This window comes from Macrosteles quadrilineatus, unplaced genomic scaffold, assembly GCF_028750875.1.
Source record: "Macrosteles quadrilineatus isolate MER2022 unplaced genomic scaffold, UCM_ALF_1.0 Scaffold_1__1_contigs__length_201487025, whole genome shotgun sequence".
Taxonomy (NCBI): domain Eukaryota; kingdom Metazoa; phylum Arthropoda; class Insecta; order Hemiptera; family Cicadellidae; genus Macrosteles; species Macrosteles quadrilineatus.
In genome coordinates this window covers 135,136,101-135,159,766 of record NW_026542594.1, presented here as the reverse complement: position 1 = coordinate 135,159,766, position 23,666 = coordinate 135,136,101, and the positions used below count along the sequence as shown (strand labels likewise).

At 35.0% G+C, this 23,666-nt stretch overlaps 1 protein-coding gene across 2 annotated transcripts in view; it reads left to right on the top strand.

Annotated features, from left to right (window-relative positions):
* The window catches only part of LOC128985358 (pumilio homolog 3), a 39,201-nt gene extending 16,061 nt beyond the window's left edge, over positions 1 to 23,140 (top strand). For both annotated transcript variants that reach the window (XM_054404788.1, XM_054404797.1), the window contains exons 6-13: positions 1,739 to 1,935; positions 6,283 to 6,460; positions 6,926 to 7,048; positions 8,518 to 8,672; positions 17,412 to 17,557; positions 20,053 to 20,229; positions 21,168 to 21,258; positions 22,990 to 23,140. In XM_054404788.1, coding sequence (XP_054260763.1) covers positions 1,739 to 1,935; positions 6,283 to 6,460; positions 6,926 to 7,048; positions 8,518 to 8,672; positions 17,412 to 17,557; positions 20,053 to 20,229; positions 21,168 to 21,258; positions 22,990 to 23,125 — 1,203 coding nt within the window. In that variant the 3' untranslated portion in view covers positions 23,126 to 23,140. The remainder of the gene's footprint in view (positions 1 to 1,738; positions 1,936 to 6,282; positions 6,461 to 6,925; positions 7,049 to 8,517; positions 8,673 to 17,411; positions 17,558 to 20,052; positions 20,230 to 21,167; positions 21,259 to 22,989) is intronic.
* Positions 23,141 to 23,666: the final 526 nt, after the last annotated feature.

Genomic DNA, 23,666 nt, shown 5'->3' with positions numbered 1-23,666 from the left:
CTCCGCGGTCACGACGTGATCGTCGGCATGACTCCGCGGTTACGACGCGATCATTGTTATGACTCTGCGGTCACGGGGAGATCGTCGGTATGACTCACAATCACGGCATGCTCTTCGGCATGACTCCGCGGTCACGGGACGATCGTCATTATGACTCCGTGGTCACGGGGTGATCATCGGTATGACTCGCGGTCACGGCATAATCGTTGGTATGACTCCGCGGTCACGGGGTGATCGTCGGAATGACTTCGTGGTCACGGCGTCATCGTCGGTATGACTCGCGGTCACGGCGCGATCTTAGAAATGACTTCACCCCCTGCGTTTGCGAAACATCTCTCGCGATAGCGGCGTTATTGTCACTTGCGAAGCGGCAAAATCATAGACGATCGGACCAAATCCCGTCCTGAAAAATTCCCTAATCAAATGTAATCCCATCCCAAAAATCGGGAATATTTTTTTTCCGAAAATTCCCCAAAATTTCGGGACCCGTCCACCCCTATTTTAAAAGTATTTAATAGACAAACATTTTGGCAAAAACAGAAATCAATGATCTTTTTCTGTTGCAAAATGGCAGCGGTTTTTTTTTTTTTATTAATATGTTTTTAATACACTGTGTTTCCTACCAATGCACTTAGCCCTTCTACGGTTGAATTTTCTTACTAGTTATGAAATTAGCTTTACTGTGATATGCCACAAGTAACGGTTTTTTGAAATAATAAAAATTCAAAAAAAATAATTTTTTTAAATGTGTAATTGCCCATTGTTAAAATTTTCAAATAGCAACATATGTAAAGTGGCACATCATTTTATAGGTTTTTAATTTCTTTTCAGCTTTGTAATTTACACTTACTTCGTATCTCTTTTTAGTTTTTGTGTAAATAACTAAAAACCTAATTTTCCTATATCAAATGCATGATATTTGAGTTTAACCAGGTTTAACGCTAAAGGACCCATTTAATTTAGGGTTAAACCCAAATAACATGCATTTGATATAGGAAAATTAGGTCTTTTGTTATTTACACAAAAACTAAAAGAGATACAAAGTAAGTATAAATTACAAAGTTGTTAAGAATTAAATACCTAATTAATAGCTGCTGCTTCGTAGTGCTGCTGCCAGCTGCTGATCACCAGCCGCTAGTAAGTAGCCTAGTGTGACCCGTACTTTAGTAGTTATGATGAGCCTTTGTCCGTCATCTTGTATTTTCGTTACTTTTCCTAGAATGGAAGTTTTTTTTTTCAACCACTACCAAAATCTGAACAAAATTTAAAACCCTCTTGATTTGAATTTTAGGAGTATTTCCGCCACTCTTAAAATAGCAATTATTTTTAGAGGACACTGAATAATCTGGTATTGCCAAAGCCAGCTGTGAACCAACTAAATTATCAAGCAAGTGCCAACTTTATACTCTCTATAGTATACATTTGTGTGTATTTGAGTAAATATTTTCTAAGGTGAACACAAAAATCTAAAATCTAGTACCATAAAGACGGAAAAACCTTTCTTCTATCTTTGGAATGGTATTGGCCACCACTTGCTTTTAGTGTTAAGGCCTTAGGATCCTTTATATTTTTATATGTATTTTATTAATATTAATATTGAATTAGCTGCATAAGTGTTCAGTTCTGACAATAGCAATAAGTCCAATATTGATAGAAATAACTTATAACATTATATGGCTGTGTCTAAAAGGTATAGAAGAGTAATGAAATACAAAATAATACTGCACCTTGGTTACAGTGTGCGAGTCCAGTGATAGAGTTGATGTATGCAGAGTATGCCTCGGCTGCACAACGTAGACAGATTCACAGAGAGATGTACGGAGAGATGCATGCTCTTGTTGCTCCGGAGATTACCTCAATACAAAACATTCCTAAAAACATGAGACCTTCAATATTGACTGCCACAAAAAGTAATCTGACTAAACTGTTGTTAAAGTAAGTATCAGCCATACTTTGTACATTTTAGTCTTCTCACGCATTATGTAGTGGTTGACGCCACATACAGTACAATGTGAAATTTTGTATATCTTAGTACTCAATGTTTTAATTTGAATGAATACAATTAGCTGTACAAAACACTTGTCTGCTTACAATATTTAGCGGAGCAAGCATATTATTCCAATTACAATTTTGGGAAACGAATTGATTGTTTCAAATGGGCTCGGGCTAACATATATGGGATGTCTAATTCAGCCGACCCGGAAACCGGGAAAACTAGGAATTGTACGTAAAATTTGATGACCGGGGAAAAATCTATAAATCGTTAAATTATTGCTGATTTTGTGGCGATCATAAGTAATGATCACGGAATCACTGTGATCGGGGAAAATCATTGCAGATTTGCGGCGATTTCAGTATGTGATCACCGTTATCCAAAATCACGAGAAATGATCTTGGATGTTGTTTGTGATGTGATTGCAGGAAACCATCACAGATGTTGCCACGATTGTGAGAAATGATCTCAGATGTTACTGTGATTGTAAGTAATGATCACGGAAATTACTACGAATGCGGGAAGTCATCACAGATTTTGCGGCGATTTTGAATATATGATCACGGACATCTGACATTTCGAGAAATCATCACGGATCTTGTTGCCATTGAAGGGAATCATCACGGATGTTGCCGTGATCCCGGGTATTCATCATAGATGATGACGTGATTGTGAGAAATCATCAATAATTTTCCTGCAATCGAATGATATGATCACCGATGTGGCTGGGATTGCAAGAAATAATCACAGAATTCACCGAAGGTTATTTAATGTACTAGTAGGTGAAAACAAGAAAGTTCCTGAAATTGTGCTTATATTTGATTTTGATGGGACACTGGATACCCTGTACTTGCACTCGATGCAACCATAGACAAAAAGAATTAAATATAGACTGTCAGCTGTGCTGCGGTTACCATAGCTTCTGGCGCACACCGCTTGGAGCGCCATGTAGTTACGGCGTACACGCTACGTAAACTACAGCGGTGTGCGCCGGAACCTATGGTAACCATGGTAACCGCAGCATGGCTGACAGTCTATAATTCTTTTTGTCTATGATGCAACTCAATTCGAAGCAATACGGCATTTTTCTATTCATACTTGTCATTTGTCAATGTAGTGGATTGACAATAATTTAAATATAGGTACCACATTTGTGTAATGCAAATTTTTGTTGATGTGGTATTAGGCCTATTCATACATAAAATATGAATTTTATGTGAAAAAATATATAATCATATGTTAGAAAAGCTGTATTGCTGGAAATGTCAGTGAGCTGTTTTACTTGCCTATTTCATAATTTTTACTTGCAGAATCATATTGTTAAGCATATGTTACCTATTTTATAATATTGATTTTACAAATAAAGATATGTTTTGGTGTAAACAAATAATACCCCCGCTGCAGCAAACCTGCCGACTAAGCGAATTTCCATTTGCCTGGATTGATTTTCAATTAATCTGTTAAATTAACATTTATGTAACGAGTACCTAAGTTAGCTGCTACAGGGAAACTAATAAAGTGTGTTTTTTTATTAAAATATCAATACAGTAGCTTAGTATGAAATAAATAAATCCGCCAAGTTTGATCAAAATATATCCATAAACAAGCCAACTACAACATATTATAATATTCTCCATAAGAATAACATGGGAATTTTAAATTTACAATTTTTTTGAATTTTCTCCGTAACCAATCACCGTACAAAAACACTTTCATATACTAAATTATTTGTTTTTTAAGCTCATCAAAAAGGTCTGGAGAAAAATTGAAAAATTTTGTGTTTTAAGGGTAAAAAAATGAGAAAAACCCATTTTTACCCCATAAAACCACCCCGTTAAACCCCGTTCCCATGGTCCGATCATGCTGGTTCGCGAACTCATTCAAGTTTATCCCGCCTTACACCTTCAAACCAAATTTTATCAAAATCGGACTAAAATTACTCAAGTTATCGTGCGGATGGACACATATCTCTATATATAGATATTTATATACATATATAAAAATTTGAACGAATGGTGTTTTTGGCCTCTGGGGACATCAAAATGAAAAAGTAAATCCCGGGCCTAGGTCTTACCATGAGACATACGGTAATAGCTACTTCCCTATAGGGAAATTCGCTAAAAACATTTGTAATATTTATACTGAAACTTTCAATTGGTTTGGATTGATAAAATGAGAGGATAGAATCAGATCAGACCTACAAAAATACCAAATTAAAAATACCTACCAAAATACCAGTCTTAGGCCCGATTTCACCAAACATTTAAACCACCGTTAAGCCTTGCTCTAACTGCAATTAGCTCTTAACTGACGAAATCGGATTTCACCACTCGCCGTTAGCGCTAGTTTAGACTAAACCGTCGTTAGATAATTAACTGCCCAATTTTGACCGGTTAACTTCTTTAATCTTTCGTTAAGTAAATATCAACTGGCTTTACGTTTATATGGAAAGGCCAAAAACTAGAAGAGCATACGATACGAGTTACCTTTTGAAAGTGATAGTGATGAAGAGTAGCCTATGTTGTTCGCCGAACTAGGTGGATAAGAGAAAAGTTAATGATTTAACTAAGACAAAATTAATTTTATTACTAGAAATGAATTATTAAAATGTTTTGCCTTTTTCTTTAGGTTATCCCTAGAGGTTTTTGGTAAAGGCGTATCTCTAGGTATGTGATCAGCCACTCTTTTCCACACCGATTCTTTTATCCCGGTTGAAAAAGTGTTTTTCTACCTACATTATCAAATTCCTTTTTTCTTTGTTCGAAAAAATAGGCTCCCTTTTCCTTTTGAGTAACCCAAACCCTACGGTCAAAGAATTAATTTAGTTCGGTCAGACGTAATTAATGACAATAACTAAACCTAAATTGTCATTATTCTGCTAGTATTTATAGAAAATCATTATTTTATGGTATCTTTATTATGTCTTGTTCGTAACTCTTTTTGCCTCAAGTTTTCACTATTTCAAATGTACCGTACTGTAAAGGTTAGATTGAGTCTTGACTCAACACTCAAAAGCAAAACTCAATCCTCTGTTCCTCAATCGAATTTGTTTTATCAACATTTCTTTGCCTTTATTTACTCATGTTAATTGTATAGCTGTTTATTCTTGTTTTCTGTTGTTATTTTGTCCTTGTTGCTCAGAATCCATTTATAGGCCTACTTGTAATCTTGCTGTCTCCAGTTTTGTTTTCACTACCTCATATAAACACCGAATTATTTTCTAGGTTATGTTTACTTATTGCTCCCCAGCCCAGTATTATGACAGTTTTTACTGCCACCGCCACCTGGATTTTACTCTAAACTCTCGTTTATAAAACCAGCGTTAGTTTTGACGCGTTTTTGCTGGTGAAACCAGATTTCCTTAACTGTGGTTTAAATCATCAGTTAGTTTTAACTGAAGTTTAACTAAACCATCGTTAGCGCGAATTTGGTGAAATCGGGCCTTAAACATCAATCTTACTTGTTAAGTATCAAGTAACAATTTTTCAGACTTGTGTTATTTTTAGAATGATTTTGGAGTAGCCTATCTTGTTTTGGCTATGTTTACAGTAGTAAAACATATCTCACACTGCTTACATCAAGACGAAAAACAAAACCTCTCATCATTTGCAATGTCAAAACAAAAAATTATAAACCAATTAGGATAAAGCAATATTTACGTGCAAAGAATTAATTGAATAAGAACACCTACGTAAATGAAATATGCAACATCAAGGCGCTCCTGTATTGCGGGTATTGCATTGACTTCTGCAGGCGTTTTTCGTACATGGATACTGACTCCCTCATGAATCGAATAATATTTTGACCACCACTGAATCGATTCGCGATTCGATGCATTGAATCGAATTCGCACACCCAGACCTTCCTATGGTTGGTTACTATAACTATGCTAAATTACTTGTGGATCGCTTCAGCTGTTCAGGAGGAGTATGTGGAAAACATAAGCAGGAGTGTAGTATAAGAGCTTCGTTTGCTTAGCTTTCTCTACTCAGTTAAGCATTTGCAACGTTGTAAAGGACCTAACTGTTTTTTAATAATCCAAAATTTATATAAAAATTATAAATAAACCAAAGTAAAATGATGTCATTTTTAACTATTAGATATATTATATACTGCTAGAGAGATCTTAAAAAAATCGATCAGTTCTAATGCTAAATGGACTAGTTCATTCCTATTTCTACAATCTCAATATGACATAAACCTATGTATGGATAGTTTCAGTAAACCTTTAGAACTACGGTACCCTTACCCTACTGCACTGTTAAAACTCATTTTAAAATTTATTTTAGAAAGCAGCTGTTCAAATATACTTTGCTACAAACGTTACTGCAAGACTTCCTAGCCAGCTGCTCAGAACAGGACCGCAATGAAATCTTGGAGCTTATACAAGGTGATGTGCTGGAGTTCCTCAACACCAAGGAAGGCTCCAGAGTGGCTCTACAAGTTGTCTGGCACGGCACGAATAAGGTTATACAACTTGCTCTGTAATGATCAAATAGACTAAGAAACTACAACTGAGTCCTGCTGATCCAAACTAATTGCGACCGGACCCTGTTTGGCTTATAAAATTATTAAGATTGTTCAGAAATTCATTATAATTACATCAAACAACTAAATATGTTGATGTATGACTGTCCAGGTCCCTGGTTTTCTTTAGTTTCCCAGATGGACACCCCAAGTTTATCTCAGAGGACATATCTTAGATTCTAATTTAAATACAGTGACCCTTTTCCCTCCTTCCCCAAAAGGTGATTTGGATTAGCCAGATGTTCAGATTAGCGGGACCTTAGTGTAAATAAGAAATCAAACTATTCTACTTAATAGTTTAGTACAGTAAGTTATACACCTTTTGCTATTTGTTTATGAGTATATTTTGTTTTTAAGTAGGCCTAATGATGCTAAAACATTAAAAGTTACCTACACTTTTTTCAGGTGAAAAAAGTGATCGTGAAGGCGTTAAAGGGAAAAGTCAAGGAGACTGCCTGCTCTGAAGTGGGCCACATTCTTCTGCTTGCTCTGTTTGACTGTGTGGACGACACAGTCCTCGTTAAGAAAGTAGGCATATCCTTGATAATGTAATAGGCCTAAAGAATTAATCTGTAGTGGAATTTATGAGTTAGCTATCATTGAGCGAAGCTCTTATACTACAAACCTGCTTTTGTTCTACAAATGAACGGCTGAAGCAATCTTTACAAAATTTAGCACAGTCATAGTAACCAACCATGGAAAGGTATAGATCTGAAATGGTACAAATCGGACCACAGGGCTTTTCTCTAGGCGAATTTAAACTTTTAGAAATTTAACAGGGGTCTTTTGGGTTAATTGGTCGCCATGACATTATTTGCAAGATAACAATAAAAAAAGGTAAACAAGAGTCGCAACATGTTAGTCAACGAATCATCTAAAATAGCACAGAGAAAATGGGGAAGAACAATCAGATTGATAGCATTAAGCATAATTTACTAAAAAATGAATAACCAATAATTAGGGTCACCGGAATTAGGCTGATGCGCCATTGACTTTAAATACTCAAAAAAGCGATTCCATTTATGTGAACTAAATATAGGCCAAGTGTTGAATTTGGATACTGCAAGTAAACAATTGATTGACATGAACCAGACATACCATTGACTTTGGATACTGCAAATAGGCACTCCATTTATGTGAATCAAATGAACCATTGACTTAGAATACTGCAAGTATACAATCAAGGTAACTTACGTGAACCAAATGTACCATCGAGTTTGGATACTGCAAGTAAACAATTTATTTACACTGACCAAATGTGCCATTGAGTTTGGATACTGCAAGTAAACAATTCAATCATGTGAACCTGATGTATCATTGACTTTGAATACTGCAAATAGGTAAACTTAATTATGTGAACCAAATGGGCCGTTGACTTTGGATACTGCAAGTAGATTTCTCATTTATGTGAAGCCGGTGTACCATTGAATTAGGATACTGCAAGTACACAATTCATTTACGTGAACCAAATGTACCATTAAGTTTGGATACTGCAAGTAAACAATTTGTTTATGTGAACAAGACGTACCTGGCTTTAGAACCTGTAAGTAGACATTCCATTTAAATGAGCCAGACACCCCATGGACATTAGATACAGCAAATAGACATTCCATTTATGTGAACCAAATATACCATTGACATTGGATACCGCAATATCTCATTTACAAGAAACAGATGTAGCATTGACTTTAAAAAAATATTGGATTAATATGCTAGCTCCGCTCAATATTGCAAGCAGACAACTGCATTGTACACCTAGTTAAGTTTTAGCTTGGAGTGATGTTATGCTACCAACATCCTTGGGAATACCCCACAAAGATGAATTTGTTTCTAAATTTGTTCTGAAATAATTTTCACGGCCCCAAGTAGGTATAAGATTGTTAAAACTAAAAAGCATTCATCATTACATTCTTTGTAAAAATGAAAACTTGCAATGGAGAACACTTTGTCCTTACATTATTAAAAGTCTTTATTTTAGTTTGTCACATTTTTTGCAGGCTTTGCTTCCTGAGGTGGTCAGTGAAGCAGTGGAATTGGCCAAGAATGAATGGGGAAGAAAGGTTATACTGTACCTTGTGGCACATAGGGACCCTGCTTACTTCCATCCCCAGCAGATAGAGGTTTTAGCCAAAGGGGATGCCATCGGCAAAGGGTAAGAGTTGTACGAAAACTTTTGTTGAACTTAAAATTGAATGTGTTTTAGCTAAAGGGTAAAAGTTAACCATTGACAAAGGGCAAAATGTACTATTTTTTGGTGGGATCATTTTGTAGGGTCCAATTTCAGTTGGCCCAAAAAATATTTATTTAAATTTAGCAGCTCCAAAAATTGTATTTCCACTTTTGGGATCAAGTGTTTCTTTTGCTTCAAATTCCCATGTTAACCATATAACCCAGTAACCTTGTTATGAAAACCCGGGTCTACCTTGCATGAAATGGGGTAGTAGGTTTCTTTTTTTTATGTTGTTTGTAATAGTACCGAGATGCTAAATCCAAATTTTCGACCTCGGCGACCTTCCCGATCACCTCCAAATAGCTTAAAAATCGGCGAAATTTCTCACTATTTTACGTTTGTCTGATTTTGACCCTGAAGCATCACTTTTATGTAAAGAACAACCATAATCATTTTTAAAGTACATTAAATTACCTATCATTAAGACAAAAATGGTTATTACAGGATTACAGGCCTAACAGTTTTCAAGATATAACTCAGCAAACAACAGCTAAAATTACCAAATTGTTAACTTTTTTAAAGTTGGGTAGGGGTGGGCGAGTAGTGATTTTTCAATCGAGTCGAGTCGAGTAGAGTATTTGAGTAAAAACTCGAGTATCGAGTCGAGTCGAGTCGAGTAGTTGCGCGTTAAGTAGGCCTAGGCCCAGGGTTTATGCTGCGGTAGTATTTTTAGCATCTTGCTATTCACAACTTAAAAATGCTAAGTTTACATTGTTTTGCAGGCTAGGCCTATGGCAAATTTTCTACAAATAAAATTGAAAGATGTAATGTTCAAACAAATGTAATAACTTATTATCCTACTGGAATTTTTTTGTTTTAAATGCTTAAGTTATTGAATAATATTTTTTCTACAGTTAGGCCTAACTTAGTTTTTGTCTTTGCAGAGAGTTTGCAGCATTTTGCTGAAAAAAATTTCATCCTAGCCTAAACCCTGCCTAGGCCTAAATAGGTAGTTTAAGTACTTATACCAAATTTTTTAAGTTATATGGTTACTAATTATTAGTACCTCCTACCTTAGGCCCAATAAAAAATTTGGCCTTGATTACTTTTTGGCTGCAGCATTAATTTATTTAGGCCTACACATCACTTGTTATTGTGTGTTTTATTTTTTCTTGCCTTTAATTCCTCCTCACTAACATGATAATCAACCTAACTAACTAACTTAATAAGGTACCTAACTTTTAGAATAATTTCAATTCAAATAAGAAACAGAATTTATAAAAATAAATTTATTTATTTAACAGAAAACTTATATAAAACTACATATTGTATCACAAGTTAAAAACATCAATGAGGTATTTTAAAATAGGTAATCACTTGGATAAGCACTTCATCAGGTCTGAAGTTTGAAGGTTATGGGTACTATCCTCTTCACTCAGTACATTTATAAAAATGATTAAGTCACTCGGCATTGACAGACTGAAAATATCAAATAAAACATAGTAGGCCTATTATATCGAAATAAAATCCCACGTTAAACACTTAATTTAAAATTAAAATACATTTCACTGTAGCCTGGTATAGCCTATTTGGCCTTTCAAACTCACATTTTCTAGGTTAAGTTACAATTCAAACTGTAGTTGTCATGTTTCTGCCACCAGATTGAAAATTGCACAATCAAAATCACAAACAGAATATGTTTATTTTACTTTCTACTTAACTTCCACTAACAAAATAAATTTTATTTTAAGTTACAAATTCACTTCAAAGTAAAAACATTCAAAACTGACGTTGACATAACTTCACTCCAATCTATTGTTTTGTTTTGTTCTTAACCCTTAGAGTGCCAGGCGAGAAATAAAAGTAACGCTCAAAAAATGCCGATGATTATTCCCGAAGGTCGCGCTTAAAATGCCGAGCGCGATCTGGCGATTTTTAGGTTAAAATTTTGTAAAAATCGAATTTTCGATATTTCGACCAACGAAAATCGATGTATCGCATCTAGTAACTTTCGACTCAATGTTAATATATGGGTTAAAAGAATCCGAGTATCCATTCGGTTGTTATGACAACTGTTCGATCATTACGAAACGTCCGGTCAGCCGGACGTTGGCACTTTTGGCTCGTTCTAAAAACGTCCGGTCGGCCGGACGTCGGCACTTTTGGCTCGTTTTAAAAACGTCCGGTTCCCTGGACGTTGGCACTCAAAGGGTTAATCTTGTTGTTGCTATACGTCACCGGTCACCATCTTTATCTCTCTCTCTCTCTCTCTCTAGTCGGTCTGCTCCTGCTGTCTGCTTCTGCTTTGTTTTCCCATCAAACAGCTGTTTTGCAGGGCTGACGTTGCCATATTTATCATTACACCATTATGGTGAATGTCGGCAAAATTATCATAAAATTGTTATAGCTTTTATTTCGTAAAAAAAAGTTAATAGTTTGACTAATTTAAATCATATTTATGTTTAAACTCATTAGAAAATTATACTTATAGTTTGTTTATGCCAATACCACACAGTTGTAAAAGTACAAAAATTATCGTCCATCTGGCAACATTAAGTTTAAAGTGGAACTGATCTTTTCTGTCTGCCATTTGCCTAGACCCAATGAGATTGCGTCATTCAGATGCATCGATGTTCCTTGTAGTAACTTATCGGTTTGTAAAACTAAACACCAATACCGATTAATTTGAAAAAATATTATGCTACAATAGGTTATTTTTATTTGTTGTATTTCTATATTTTGGTATAAAATATTGTGTTATTTCTATATTTTGGTATACAATATTTTTATGGCAGTTCAAACTAAATCTGATACTGTACTTTATAATATCTTCAAGAATCGTCTGCCGTCTGCCATTGTTAGGCCTACTAGTCACGAGACTCCCTTGTTGACTATCGACTACTATTGCAGTTCCATAGATTCATTCAATGCTTTATTTCAACTTACTGTATCGTTATCGAGACTGTTGACTGTTGTAGGAAAGTGAAAGTCTGTTGTTAGTAGTAGTAGTCCTCTTGCTAGTTTTGCCGAATGACGATGGGGGTTTGTTGAACATTTGGTTTACGCTGGTCTAACCTATATGAGGTTAGATAGTTGTTTTTTGTAGGAATGGGGATTAAATAAGGCATCAACACAAAACAAAATATAATTTATTAAATATGGATGTAGAAAATCGTGAATTTGCACTATTTATAACTACTCGACTTGAAATTTTCGAGTAGTAATTACTACTCGACTCGAGGTTGAGTATTTGAAAAAACTCGAGTAATTACTCGAAGGTCGAGTACTCGCCCACCCCTAAAGTTGGGTAATCAGCTTGTAAGTTATACACAATGAGCACTGTCTTATTAGGATTGTTTATAGTTATTTTTTGTTTTTAGTTTCATAATTATTTTTTGATAGTTTGTGAATGTGGTGTTTTTTTTTCAAGTGCATAATTCATCAACTTATTGACTGTCTTTTTTTCAAAATATTTATGGTAATTTATTGTGTTTGAATGTTTGTTTTCCCCAAAAATATTGTTTGGGAATCGGAGTAGCGTGATAATACTTTTAGTGAATTACATTAATTCAATGACTTGGGTGGAAGGAACTAGGCTGTATTATAGATGTGAAAGTTTGGAGAATGTCAATAATGTGAAAACTACCTACTTGACCAATTGATCTGATTTATCTATGAATGGAGCCATAGCTTCCTCTAACACAAGGCCGCGGCATTAGTGTGTGGCATTGTCGCAACGTCATGCATATTGCTATGGTATCAACAGAAACAACAAAAGTGTAAAAATAAACATTTTCTATACCGTCGATTATAAATTAGTGCAACAGCTGTTTCGGTTTGACAGACAGCTGTGTTGCCACTTTTGTCTCGCCGCTGCCTTGTATTAAAGAAGGCTATGATAACCAATGTACCACAGGTTTAATGGAGATAGGTAGTCATTTTTTATTTTAATAAACTCCTAGGGCTCTGCCTTGACAGCTTGTAAAGTTTCTATTTTATTCTTATGAATACACTTAATATTAACAATTCAAAATTGATGTAAACCACATGTTTGAAAAGGATTTGATCAAAATAGCGTTCTCTTGTTGCAAAGCTTGGGCAGGGCAGCTGGTGTATATAGCCTATACAGGGTGTTTCAGTAAAGCGTAGCGGGCTATGCAGATTCAGAATCTACATGCAAAAATAAGTCGAAAATGTAGAATAACTTTTTTTCGATTTCGGCTTAGTTTGGCCGTAATCCGCCATTTTGTATTTTTTTGAAAATAATTAATAACTCAAAAACCCTTGGAGATACTTTTATGAAACTTGGTACAAACTTTAATTCTACAGGTATAAACATTCTCCGAAAATATCTTTGATCAGGCTCATCAAATTTCAAAATGGCGACCATTTAAAATTTTTGTTTTAATGGCCAGTTTTCATTGTATTTACTTAAAAAATTTTAAATGGCCGCCATTTTGAAATTTGTTGAGTCTGATCAAAGATATTTTCGGAGAATCTTTATACCTGTAGAAATAAAGTTTGTACCAAGTTTCATAAAAATATCTCCAAGGGTTTTTGAGTTATTAATTTATTTTCCAAAAAATACAAAATGGCGGATTATGGCCAAACTAAGCCGAAATAAAAAAAAAGTTATTCTACATTTTCGACTTATTTTTGCATGAGGAATCTGAATCTGCATAGCCCGCTACGCTTTACTGAAACACCCTGTATATATATACAGGGTGATTGATATAAGTGTGCCAGCCGTTTTATTCGAAAACTATAAGAGATATAAAAAAAAGTTAAATGGTAAGTGCCTTGGATTTTTTATTAAAAAAATTATAGTCGAGTCAAAAAAATTATTTTAGCCACCATTTTTCCAATATGGCCGCCAACTTTGATTTTTCTTATGGAACACCCTGTATTTTATGATGTATTCTGGTAGATAAAGTAATTTTAAGACGATTTTATCCTTGTGATTTTTTTCATAAACATAACCGTTTCAAAGATAATAATGGTTTAAGTTGTGAAATTTTGAATGGTTTTCGAGCAAAACAGCTGGCATGCTTGCTTCGGCCTTTATCGAAACTCTTTCTCATGCAGAAATTTCAAAACTTTAACCATTATTATCTTTAAAACGGTAAGGTTTATGAAAAAAATCACATGAATAAAATCGTCTTAAAATTACTTTTTCTACCAGAATACATCATAAAATGCAGGGTGTTTCGTAAGAAAAACCAAAGTTGGCGGCCATATTGGAAAAATGGCGGCTAAAATATTTTTTTTTGTTTTTAAAATAAAAAATCCAAGGTACTTACCATTTAACTTTTTTTGATATCTCTTATAGTTTTCGAATAAAACGGCTGGCACACTTATATCAATCACCCTGTATACGAGTATATATATATATACAGGGTGAATTTTAAATGAGTTCCCCCCCTACTTTTTTCTGCATTTCTTAAGATATCATCTCCGGACCACGTTAGATCATTGTTGAGTAGTAAGTACTTCATTTTGGTTGGGTATACAATTTTGGCCGCCATCTTGGATCCGCTATATTGGATACAAAGTTTTTTTTTTCAAATGTAAAGGTAGGGTTGTGACCCATTATTTCAAACCAGAATTTTACGCTGATTACAATGCCGCAATTATTTTTTTAAAATATTGATCCGTTCTAAAGTTATGAGGACTTTTTATAACTTTATTTTTAGCGCATTTTAACATTGTGCATTTACAAACTAAGACCATAATCTCAAAATAGTGCTAGATAAAGATAAGTATACACCACCATTCATTGCCGACATATTTTCACTTGGTTATGACGGATGTAGTTTTTTCAGCCGCCATCTTGGATCCGCCATTTTGAAATGTGATCAATTAATTTAAATATGAAGGTGGTGTTGTGACCCATCATTTTGAACTACTTTTTTATACTGGACTCAATGCTGCAATCCGTTTTTGGTTATCAAGCTATCTTGATGAAATATTAAAATAGTCTTATTTAAAATTTCAATATTTCAAAAACCAAAGATGCAAATGAAAAACGGATTGCGGCATTGAGTTCAGCATAAAAAGGTAGCTCAAAATGATGGGTCACAACACCACCTTCATATTTAAATTAATTGATCACATTTCAAAATTGCGGATCCAAGATGGCGGCTGAAAAAACTACATCCGTCATAACCAAGTGAAAATATGTCGGCAATGGATGGTGGTGTATACTTATCTTTATCTAGCACTATTTTGAGATTATGGTCTTAGTTTGTAAATGCACAATGTTAAAATGCGCTAAAAATAAAGTTATAAAAAGTCCTCATAACTTTAGAACGGATCAAGATTTTTTTAAACTAATTACGGCATTGTAATCAGCGTAAAATTTTAGTTTGAAATATTGGGTCACAACCCTACTTTTACATTTGAAAAAAAAACTTTGTATCTAATATGGCGGATCCAAGATGGCGGCCAAAAATGTTTACCCAGTCAAAATGAAGTACTTACTACTCAACAATGATCTGACGTGGTCCGGAGATGATATCTTAAGAAATGTAGAAAAAAGTAGGGGGGGAACTCATTTAAAATTCACCCTGTATATATATGCAAAGAGATTAATCAGAAATAATAGTTACCGTACATCACAGAAGGAAATATGAAGGAATGTGGCTAGTCTTAGCGTGCATTTAAACACCTTCAATCTAAGAGGTGCAATTATTTATACTTTTGGACCTACTGAATTTTGGAGCTAGTTTGATGATCAGCTTTGGGCCTACTGAAATCAGAGCTAATCAGGGGTGCCCAGAGGGGGGGTACTGTGGCGCGTTTGCGCCACAGGAATTTTTGGGGGGGACTTTTTTTAAGAGATTTTGGGGGGGATTTTTAATTTTTGCTAGCTGTCATAATGGCTGTATAATTTTGTACAAGCAGTCCGAAAAAAGTGTTTCTCACTAAAAGTAGCTCACTATCAACACCAACAACATTTTGCCGTTCGTAATTAAGATTGCTTCTAAGAATGGTAAAGCACCTTGTCAGACAATCCTTAACATGCCAGTGTCGAATTTCACATGCTACATATGTTTTGCACATGTGTTTTGACTATTGTAGTGACTGAGAAGAGTATTGAAAATATAATGGGTTTCATAATTAATTGAGTGTTTTCACTCAAAAATCTTGTGCTCTCCCCAATTTTGTGTATTCATATATTTCAAACTCCTCAAAGTATTTAATAAATTTCCTTTCGTGCAGTACTGTAGAATTTCTAGACCATCATTTATATCCAGCATATAAATTGGTTATTATTGTCAATGGTTTTGAATGGAAAACTCAATTATGAATCCCATTATACTTTCAACATACTTTCCTCCGTCACTACAATTAGTCCAATATCAGCTTTTGATAACACAGACGACAATCCAGAGAGAGAGACCACGTCTTTCCGTCATAACCTGATTCAGTTTACTTCAGTTTAGTCCTGCTGACGGTAATATACACGCGTGAATTGATAGGCCTATCTGTAATCGTTTCGTGTTTTGTGTACAAACGGATTATCTGACAAGATGCGTTCCTACCATTTTAGTCATTAAAGGCAATCCTGGGGCTATAAAAATGAATTATAAGATTACTTCGTCACAAAAACCTTTTGTTCTGGTGGCATGGTATTTTGCCCGGCGATTTTTGTAGAAGGCAGCCTGGATGTGGCGAGCAACAAGTCTGACTTATTTCGTGACTCTGCCTATAATTTTTAAACAATTAAGATACTTTATGCCAAAGTATTATTAATACACTTAAAGCTGTTTGATTTCTTAAGCCCTCTAAAAATTAACGCCACCTAATATATTGTAGAGTTACAGTACTGGTTTGGAGTAGAGTAATTCACCGAGTATATTGTTGAACGTGTTGAAGACGTTGTCTATAGCAATACTAAGCACATGTTGGCTGACGATACAAATTCGGAATTTTGTAAATTGAAAAACTTCTAATTCAACGATTAGTTAGATATGTATTGTTAAATTACGTTTCCTATTAAACATTTAATTTTGATTCTCAATCAGCAAGTTTGTTTTTTGTACTGTACCTCGAGTTTACTAAATACTTTAAATACTCGTTTTATGAGGTAAAGGGAAAATTGTCAGATAAATTGGTGGGGGAGGGTAGGTTTAAATAAACGACAACATAAATTGGGGAGGGGAACTATTCATTAGGCTTGGGGGGGGGATTGCGCCTCTGGGTTTAGGGGGGATGGGCACCTCTGGAGCTAATGCCAATGATACATTATGTTCTATAAAAAAGGATAAAAATAATAATTTAGGTTATTTAAAAATAATAATTTTATAAAATTTAGATTTATTTAAAAATAATAATTTTATAAAAGAAAATTGTATAATCCGTATTCAAGCACCCCTAGTTCTATGGAATAGGGATAAAATATTTTGTAGAAAGTAAGAACCCTTGAAATTGTCTACTAGGCCTATATTTGTCAAGAATTGATGATCTAAAGAGAGAAAGAATGGCTTATAGTTGAAAAATGAAAATACTAAAAAAAGTGAAATGAAGTGGAACTTAGTATAATTCAAACAAACACAATGGGTATCAGACAAGTAAATGAAATATTGTTATCTTGTTATCGAAATTTTTCAAATTAAATAAGCTTAATAAAGGATTGAAAAGAGAAAACTAATCTCAGCTTCGATTGAACAACTTTATTGGACACAAATATTTGTTTGAGTTGCTACTGGTTGTTTCTAGGAAGAAGGATCCCAAAGTGAGAGAGCAGGAGATGCTGGAAGCTGTCAGTAGTCCTCTGTTGTCCCAGATAGCTGCAGACCCAGCTACATGGCTGGGGGAGAGCTCCATAGCCATGGTGACTCTGGCAATCATCAAGTCAGCTAAAGGTAACCAATACACTCTGTCTCTACTAACCTGTATTCACTACTGCCCCACCGCTCAAATTTACTGCCTCTGCTGGGGAAAAATAAAGGTTGATTTATCCACCCTAAATCCAAAACTGGTTTGTTCAACCAAAAAACCATTCTGGGAATTTTGAAAGTTTGGTTTCCATTATTTTTGCAGTATTAAGTTACAAATTGTGTCCTTGGTCTAATTTTGTTACCTACCTCATGGGAAACCAAAACATAAAAATGAGAAAAACAGAATAAAGTCTCTGCTTGTTTATGTAGATTTTAAAAAGAGATTGTATGATTGTATAAAATAAATAATTTATACAATTTATTTGAATAACATGCGGAAGATGATCATTTTTTTGCTGCGGTCACAACGACGACGATGACGTTACCGGTACTGCGGGAGACGAAGATGACATTTCCGTGACCACGGGTATGACGATGACAATTCTGTGACCGCGGCAGTCAATGATGATGTATACAAGGCCGCGGAAGATGATAATTTTTTGCCACGATCACGGACGACAGCGATGACATTTCTGTGACTGCGGCAGTCAAATCGTGAAAAATCCATAATTGACTACTTAGAATTTTTCATTGCTGCATTTTATTTACTCAATAAAACACCCTATTATCCACGATTACTAGAAAAATACCGGTATGGACCATAAACATAAACAAATAACATTTTTGGCCCGAAAATAAACATTAACATTGCTTAAATGGAACTGCCAAAACTTATGTTCAATGATATTAGTATAGGATTCGGGCCAACAACGTCATTTGTTTATGTTTATGATCCATACCGGTATTTTTCTAGTAATCGTGCTATTATCTTAATAATCCTTTATGACATAAAGACAGGGGTCAGTGTAGTATAACAAAATTATTTAGAACATTTGGTATAGGCTAACTATAAAAATTAGTACCGTTACCGTATCAAGAATTGAGAATCGATACATTCACTAATTGTTGAAAAAACTAGTCTTGGAAAATCTGGATTTAGTTTTGAAAAGTCTGGAATTAGTCTTGAATTTTAAAATGGAAATAAACGAGACACACTGTAGTCAGGATTTTGTCCTAAAACGAGACATGACGATGATGTCCACACGACCGCGGGAAATAATCAGAATTTGCTGTGACTGCGAACGATGATAATGTATACACGATTGTGAAGAGGATAATGATGTCTACACGGGTGCGGGAGATGATTGGAATTTAGTCGCGATCGTGGTAGACGAGGATGGTACTTCCATTATCACATATTGATTTTTAGAATTTTGCCTCGATCGGGAAAGACAGCGATGATGTTTCTGTGACTTAGGAAGAGGTATTTAGGGGATTTTACAATGATCCCTGTCTCGGAAGACGACGATAACGTCTCCATGACCGTGGGAGATGATCATGATATTACCATGAGTTTGGCTTGACTGAAAATATCAGGCTGGCACGCCTCCAGTTATGATAACATTTTCTGTTTGATTAGATCCTCATTTACCTTTAGTATGATAGTTATTTCATGTGTTTAGAAGGGTTTAAACCTTTAAACTTAAATTGGATAGTCCGAATTCATTGCTGCATTAAATTTATCTTAACATTATAAACACCCCTTTACTTAAAAAAAAAAAATACTTTATGGAACAACATTTAGATAGGGGTTCTTTAGTATAACCAATCCATAAAAAAAAATTGTAAAACCTTAAAAAAAGTTGTATTTGTATTGAGAATTGATTTTTTCATGTATGGGTATCAAGAATCGATACATTTTGGTATTGACATATCACTAATAAAATAAATTGCAGTTATCAATATTTAAAACAAAAACACAACAAATTACAACTAACCTTGTTTGTGTGAGACACTATAGTGGGAAGCTTGATAATGAACTGGTTGGAAACTTAATTTTGTGTTTGTGCTGCATAAGGATGATTGACACTTTCTTTTTGAACCAGTGACAAGGTAGAATTTTTCTGGTTCCTTTTAAGACCTTTTACAGAAGCAATTTTTTGTTTTTTATTTTTGGATTTTTTAAAATACAAAACAGTTATTCACTGGAGGTTGGTCATTCACTGGCACTCTCTACTGATAACTTTGTTGGTATCCACAGAATAAACACTAACCCAGAACTATCAATGAGCAAAACTAAAATATTGTGTTTGAATCTCTTGTGTCTACACCAGAATATCAGAACGCTGCTGTAGCTGGATGGCGGGCTATGTCAGACGTGGGCAGTAATAGAGAGAACTGACTTCACTACACCGTTGCTATCAGTAGCTCTTATATACAAATTAAATGTATGCTAATCAAATCATAGTGACACCAGCAGATTCATTTCATAATTCATACACTACTTTTTTTGGCTCAGTGAGAGTTCTGTTCTGGGTTAGGTCTATATTCTGTGTTGGGAATGCATGAGGAAATACATGAGATTAGTGTTTTAGAATCTAGCAACACTGCTGAACATTGCTGTTATCTGTTATGATCAGGTGATAATGCAAGTAAAGAAGTGTTTGAGAGGCTGGTTGACTACATAATGGACCCTGACAGTTCTGTAGAGGTCAATGACAGGAAGATCCATGTTATAGAGGACAGCGCCTTGCATTTAGTGTTCAAGAAGCTCATTCAGCAACATTCACAACAGATGGAAGCTGACAAAACTCAAGGTAAATCATTCCAAGGTTTATTTTCATCAGAATTATTTTTTACAGAAAAATAAACACTAAAGAATATGTGTGTGTTGATAATTAGATAGAAATGTTTGGTAGCTGAGTTGTTACTGTGCGCTAACTCACACAAAGGCCCCTGGTTCAATACAGAGGAATTTCTGTAACTATTTTTAAATGGTTCAAAACTATACCTAAGCTTCAATGACCATCGCTTTTTTAAAAGGGTAATGCTCCTGGTTAAAGCATCATTGATCTGCAACAAACTACTCTAGTCCATCCGTTTGGCTATGATACCCAGGGGATTAGGAGCCTTCTTGGAAACTCACCCTCCCTGGTGTCAAACAGTTCAATTTACTGTCACATTCTCACAGATATGCAATTAAAGAAAATGTAAGTTAAAATACATTGTTCTTTATATATTTGAGTTCTACATGAAATTCCAAAAATAATGAGCACAACCACAATGTGGATACTTGGATACTTAATATCCACACAGGTAAGTTACAGTATACCGACATCAGCTTTATCTGATTTTCAGATCGTAAATATTAAGTATCCACGTCGTCTTTGGACTCATTATTTTTAGAATTTTAGCACTCAAATATATAAAGAACAATTTATTTTATCTTAAAATAAAAAAGTTACAGATCTATGGGACTGTGACAGTAGGTGAGGAACTGTTTATTAACAGCCAGCCCGGCGAGCGGGTCAGGAGGGTGAGTTGAGTTCCGAGAAGGTTCCTAATCCGCTGGGTATCATAGCCAAACGGATGGACTATAATCAGGCACTCATAGTTGGTGCTGGACTTCATATCTGCACCGTTTTTATCAAAGGCAGTGCTTTGTTAAAAATTTACAATTTTGTATCTGTTGTAAATAGTGTTGTATTTATATATAAACATTGAGAATTCTTTTATACATAAAAACAATTTTCAGGGACGTTTCCAAAAGTTCTAGTGTCGAGGCTGACCGGAAAAGAGCTAAACTTCATGATGCAGTTCAATCGAGGATGCTTTCTTTTGGTTCTGTAAGTGAAAACAATACATTTGATAACTTAAGCCTACATAACAGATAATTCAATGTGCCAAAGCACCACTGAAAGCCTACTCAAATTCATTTTTAGGCTTTCAAGTATCTTAGTTGCTTTTAGAGCGGCACTATTTCATGCCAATGCTGTAAATACTCTCTGAGTCATAGCTTCCTGGCAGTGGCGGTTCTAGGACCTTGTCAAGGTCATTTTGAATTTTCAAAGCCAAAATTGGTGACTTTCTAAAGCTATTTTTAATGCCTAAACCTATGCCCATTTGTCAAAAAACTCCCATGTTTCACCTGTTGAATGTCAATTGAAATTGTCATGAGCAAGTAGACATTTTGAAATTAAAATTAAACATGACGACTGCATTCATGAATTTCAAAACGTACTGTAGACTACGGCCAATCGGCCATATCCTCCTAAAAGCCGTTTGGGTACTTTTATTTGTCATGAACAAGTAGAAATTTTTAAAACTAACTATGACGATTGCATTCATAAATCTCAAAACATACTGTAGGCTACTGTGTCAAAATGTCCAAAAACCTCCCATTTCATGTGTTATTCGTGAGCAAGTAGACATAAAAAAATTTAAACCCCATTAGGAACTTGCATTCATGAATTTCAAAACATACTGTAGACTATGCTGCCATATCTCCTAAAAGCTGTTTGGTGACTTAATAAAGCCATTTTTAAGTATAGAACTGTGCCCAATAGTCCAAAAACCACCCATTTCACCTGTTAAATGTCAAGCAAGCAAGTAGACTTGTTTTTTAACCTTACGTTTTTCTCCATTGCATAGATCTGTCGCAAACCTGTACAGTATCAAATTCAGTAATAGTTTAACTGGTGCTACCGCTGATTGCTGATGCCTGTGTATGTTAGTAGTTAGCAGACAGTTTGACAACTAGGAACATGAAATAAGCTGTTTCTCTGTCCTAGCTGTTGCGCTCGGCACTCGCCTTTGCCCTAGTGGCCTAGCGTGTAAACAGCTGACTGCTGTAAAAATTGGATGATGCGTACAACTTTCCATAGGCTAGTGTGTAATATTGTTTTATTCGTTGTGCTATTGCCCCACAAAGTTTATCCATGTGGAACTTTTCCTACTACTAATTAGGACTACTAACTACTAATCCTGCAATAGCTTATTTAGCTTATTTTTATAACATTGCATGTTTTAAAGACAAATTGTATGTTTAAATTTATTTTTCCTGGAACCGCCACTGCTTCCTGGCTATCCTTACTACTGTATTGTATAGTTTTGTCATCTGATGATACATCATGCATACAATGTCTTTTGGCTGCCGTATTCTATGAGATTAGTAGGTTACGAAAATGCTGTCAAGAGTTAAACAGCTTAAGCCAGGATTTTTCTGATTTTTTAGTGCGGCAGATTGCATTTAGATATATATAAACTAACAGAGTACCCGTCCTTCTTACGGGGTTGGCATCTAATTATAAATGCTTATTGCAGTTATATACCTGAGCTCTGCGTTTGCAGTGGGGGAGGAAGCCATAATGTTACCACTGCACCTAAACAATAGAAACAAGTAAATTATAAATTTTCAAATCCAGGGGGATATATCCATTGACAACTCAAACTAGAAAACTTTGACAAATAAACAATACTTTCTCCATATACTAGGGCATAGGGGGAGAAAGTAAAAATGGGTATTTACCACCTCATTCTATCTTATGACTTATCATACTTCTGTGTGCTTGTTACAGAATGTTTGAGCTGAAATGCAAAGAAATCAACAATGTTCTCAAGAAGAAAATCACAGAACCGATGAAAAAATACCTTCAAAAACAAGAAACAACGGGATCAAAAATATTGTTGAAGAAATTGAATGAAGTGAAATAAATATTCATGTTTTTATATATTTTTTTGATTACCACCTAACAATGATCCCAAAACGTAATTTTGCCATTTAATATTGTTTTACGTGTACTTGTAATACTTTTAATGTTTTAATTGAAATGGCAACCATACAATGGTAGCCAAGTATGATTGGAGATGAGTAGCCTATAGGATGAAAGGTGCGATCTTGTATTCTTGTTAGTTGTGTATGTGGATACGGACTAAGGCCGACTAGCTTAGACAGGACTGTTAATTAATAGCCCATACAGCCAATGGCAACTAAGGGACCTTCAGTTTAGGCCTATAGTGGAATCCGAACCACATTTTTGCTTTTTAATATACAAATTGGTCTAATTATCAGGATAGTCGTAAGCCTCACTAGTGCGGACGTTAATCCACACCAGGGAGTATCGCATCACAGATCATGCCTATTAATATCCGCAATTTGTGACCTCAAAGTAGCTGGTTAGACAAGATAACGTACAACTTAGTACTTCAACTCAACATATTATTTCATAAAACTATTTTTGGCAACTACTTCATT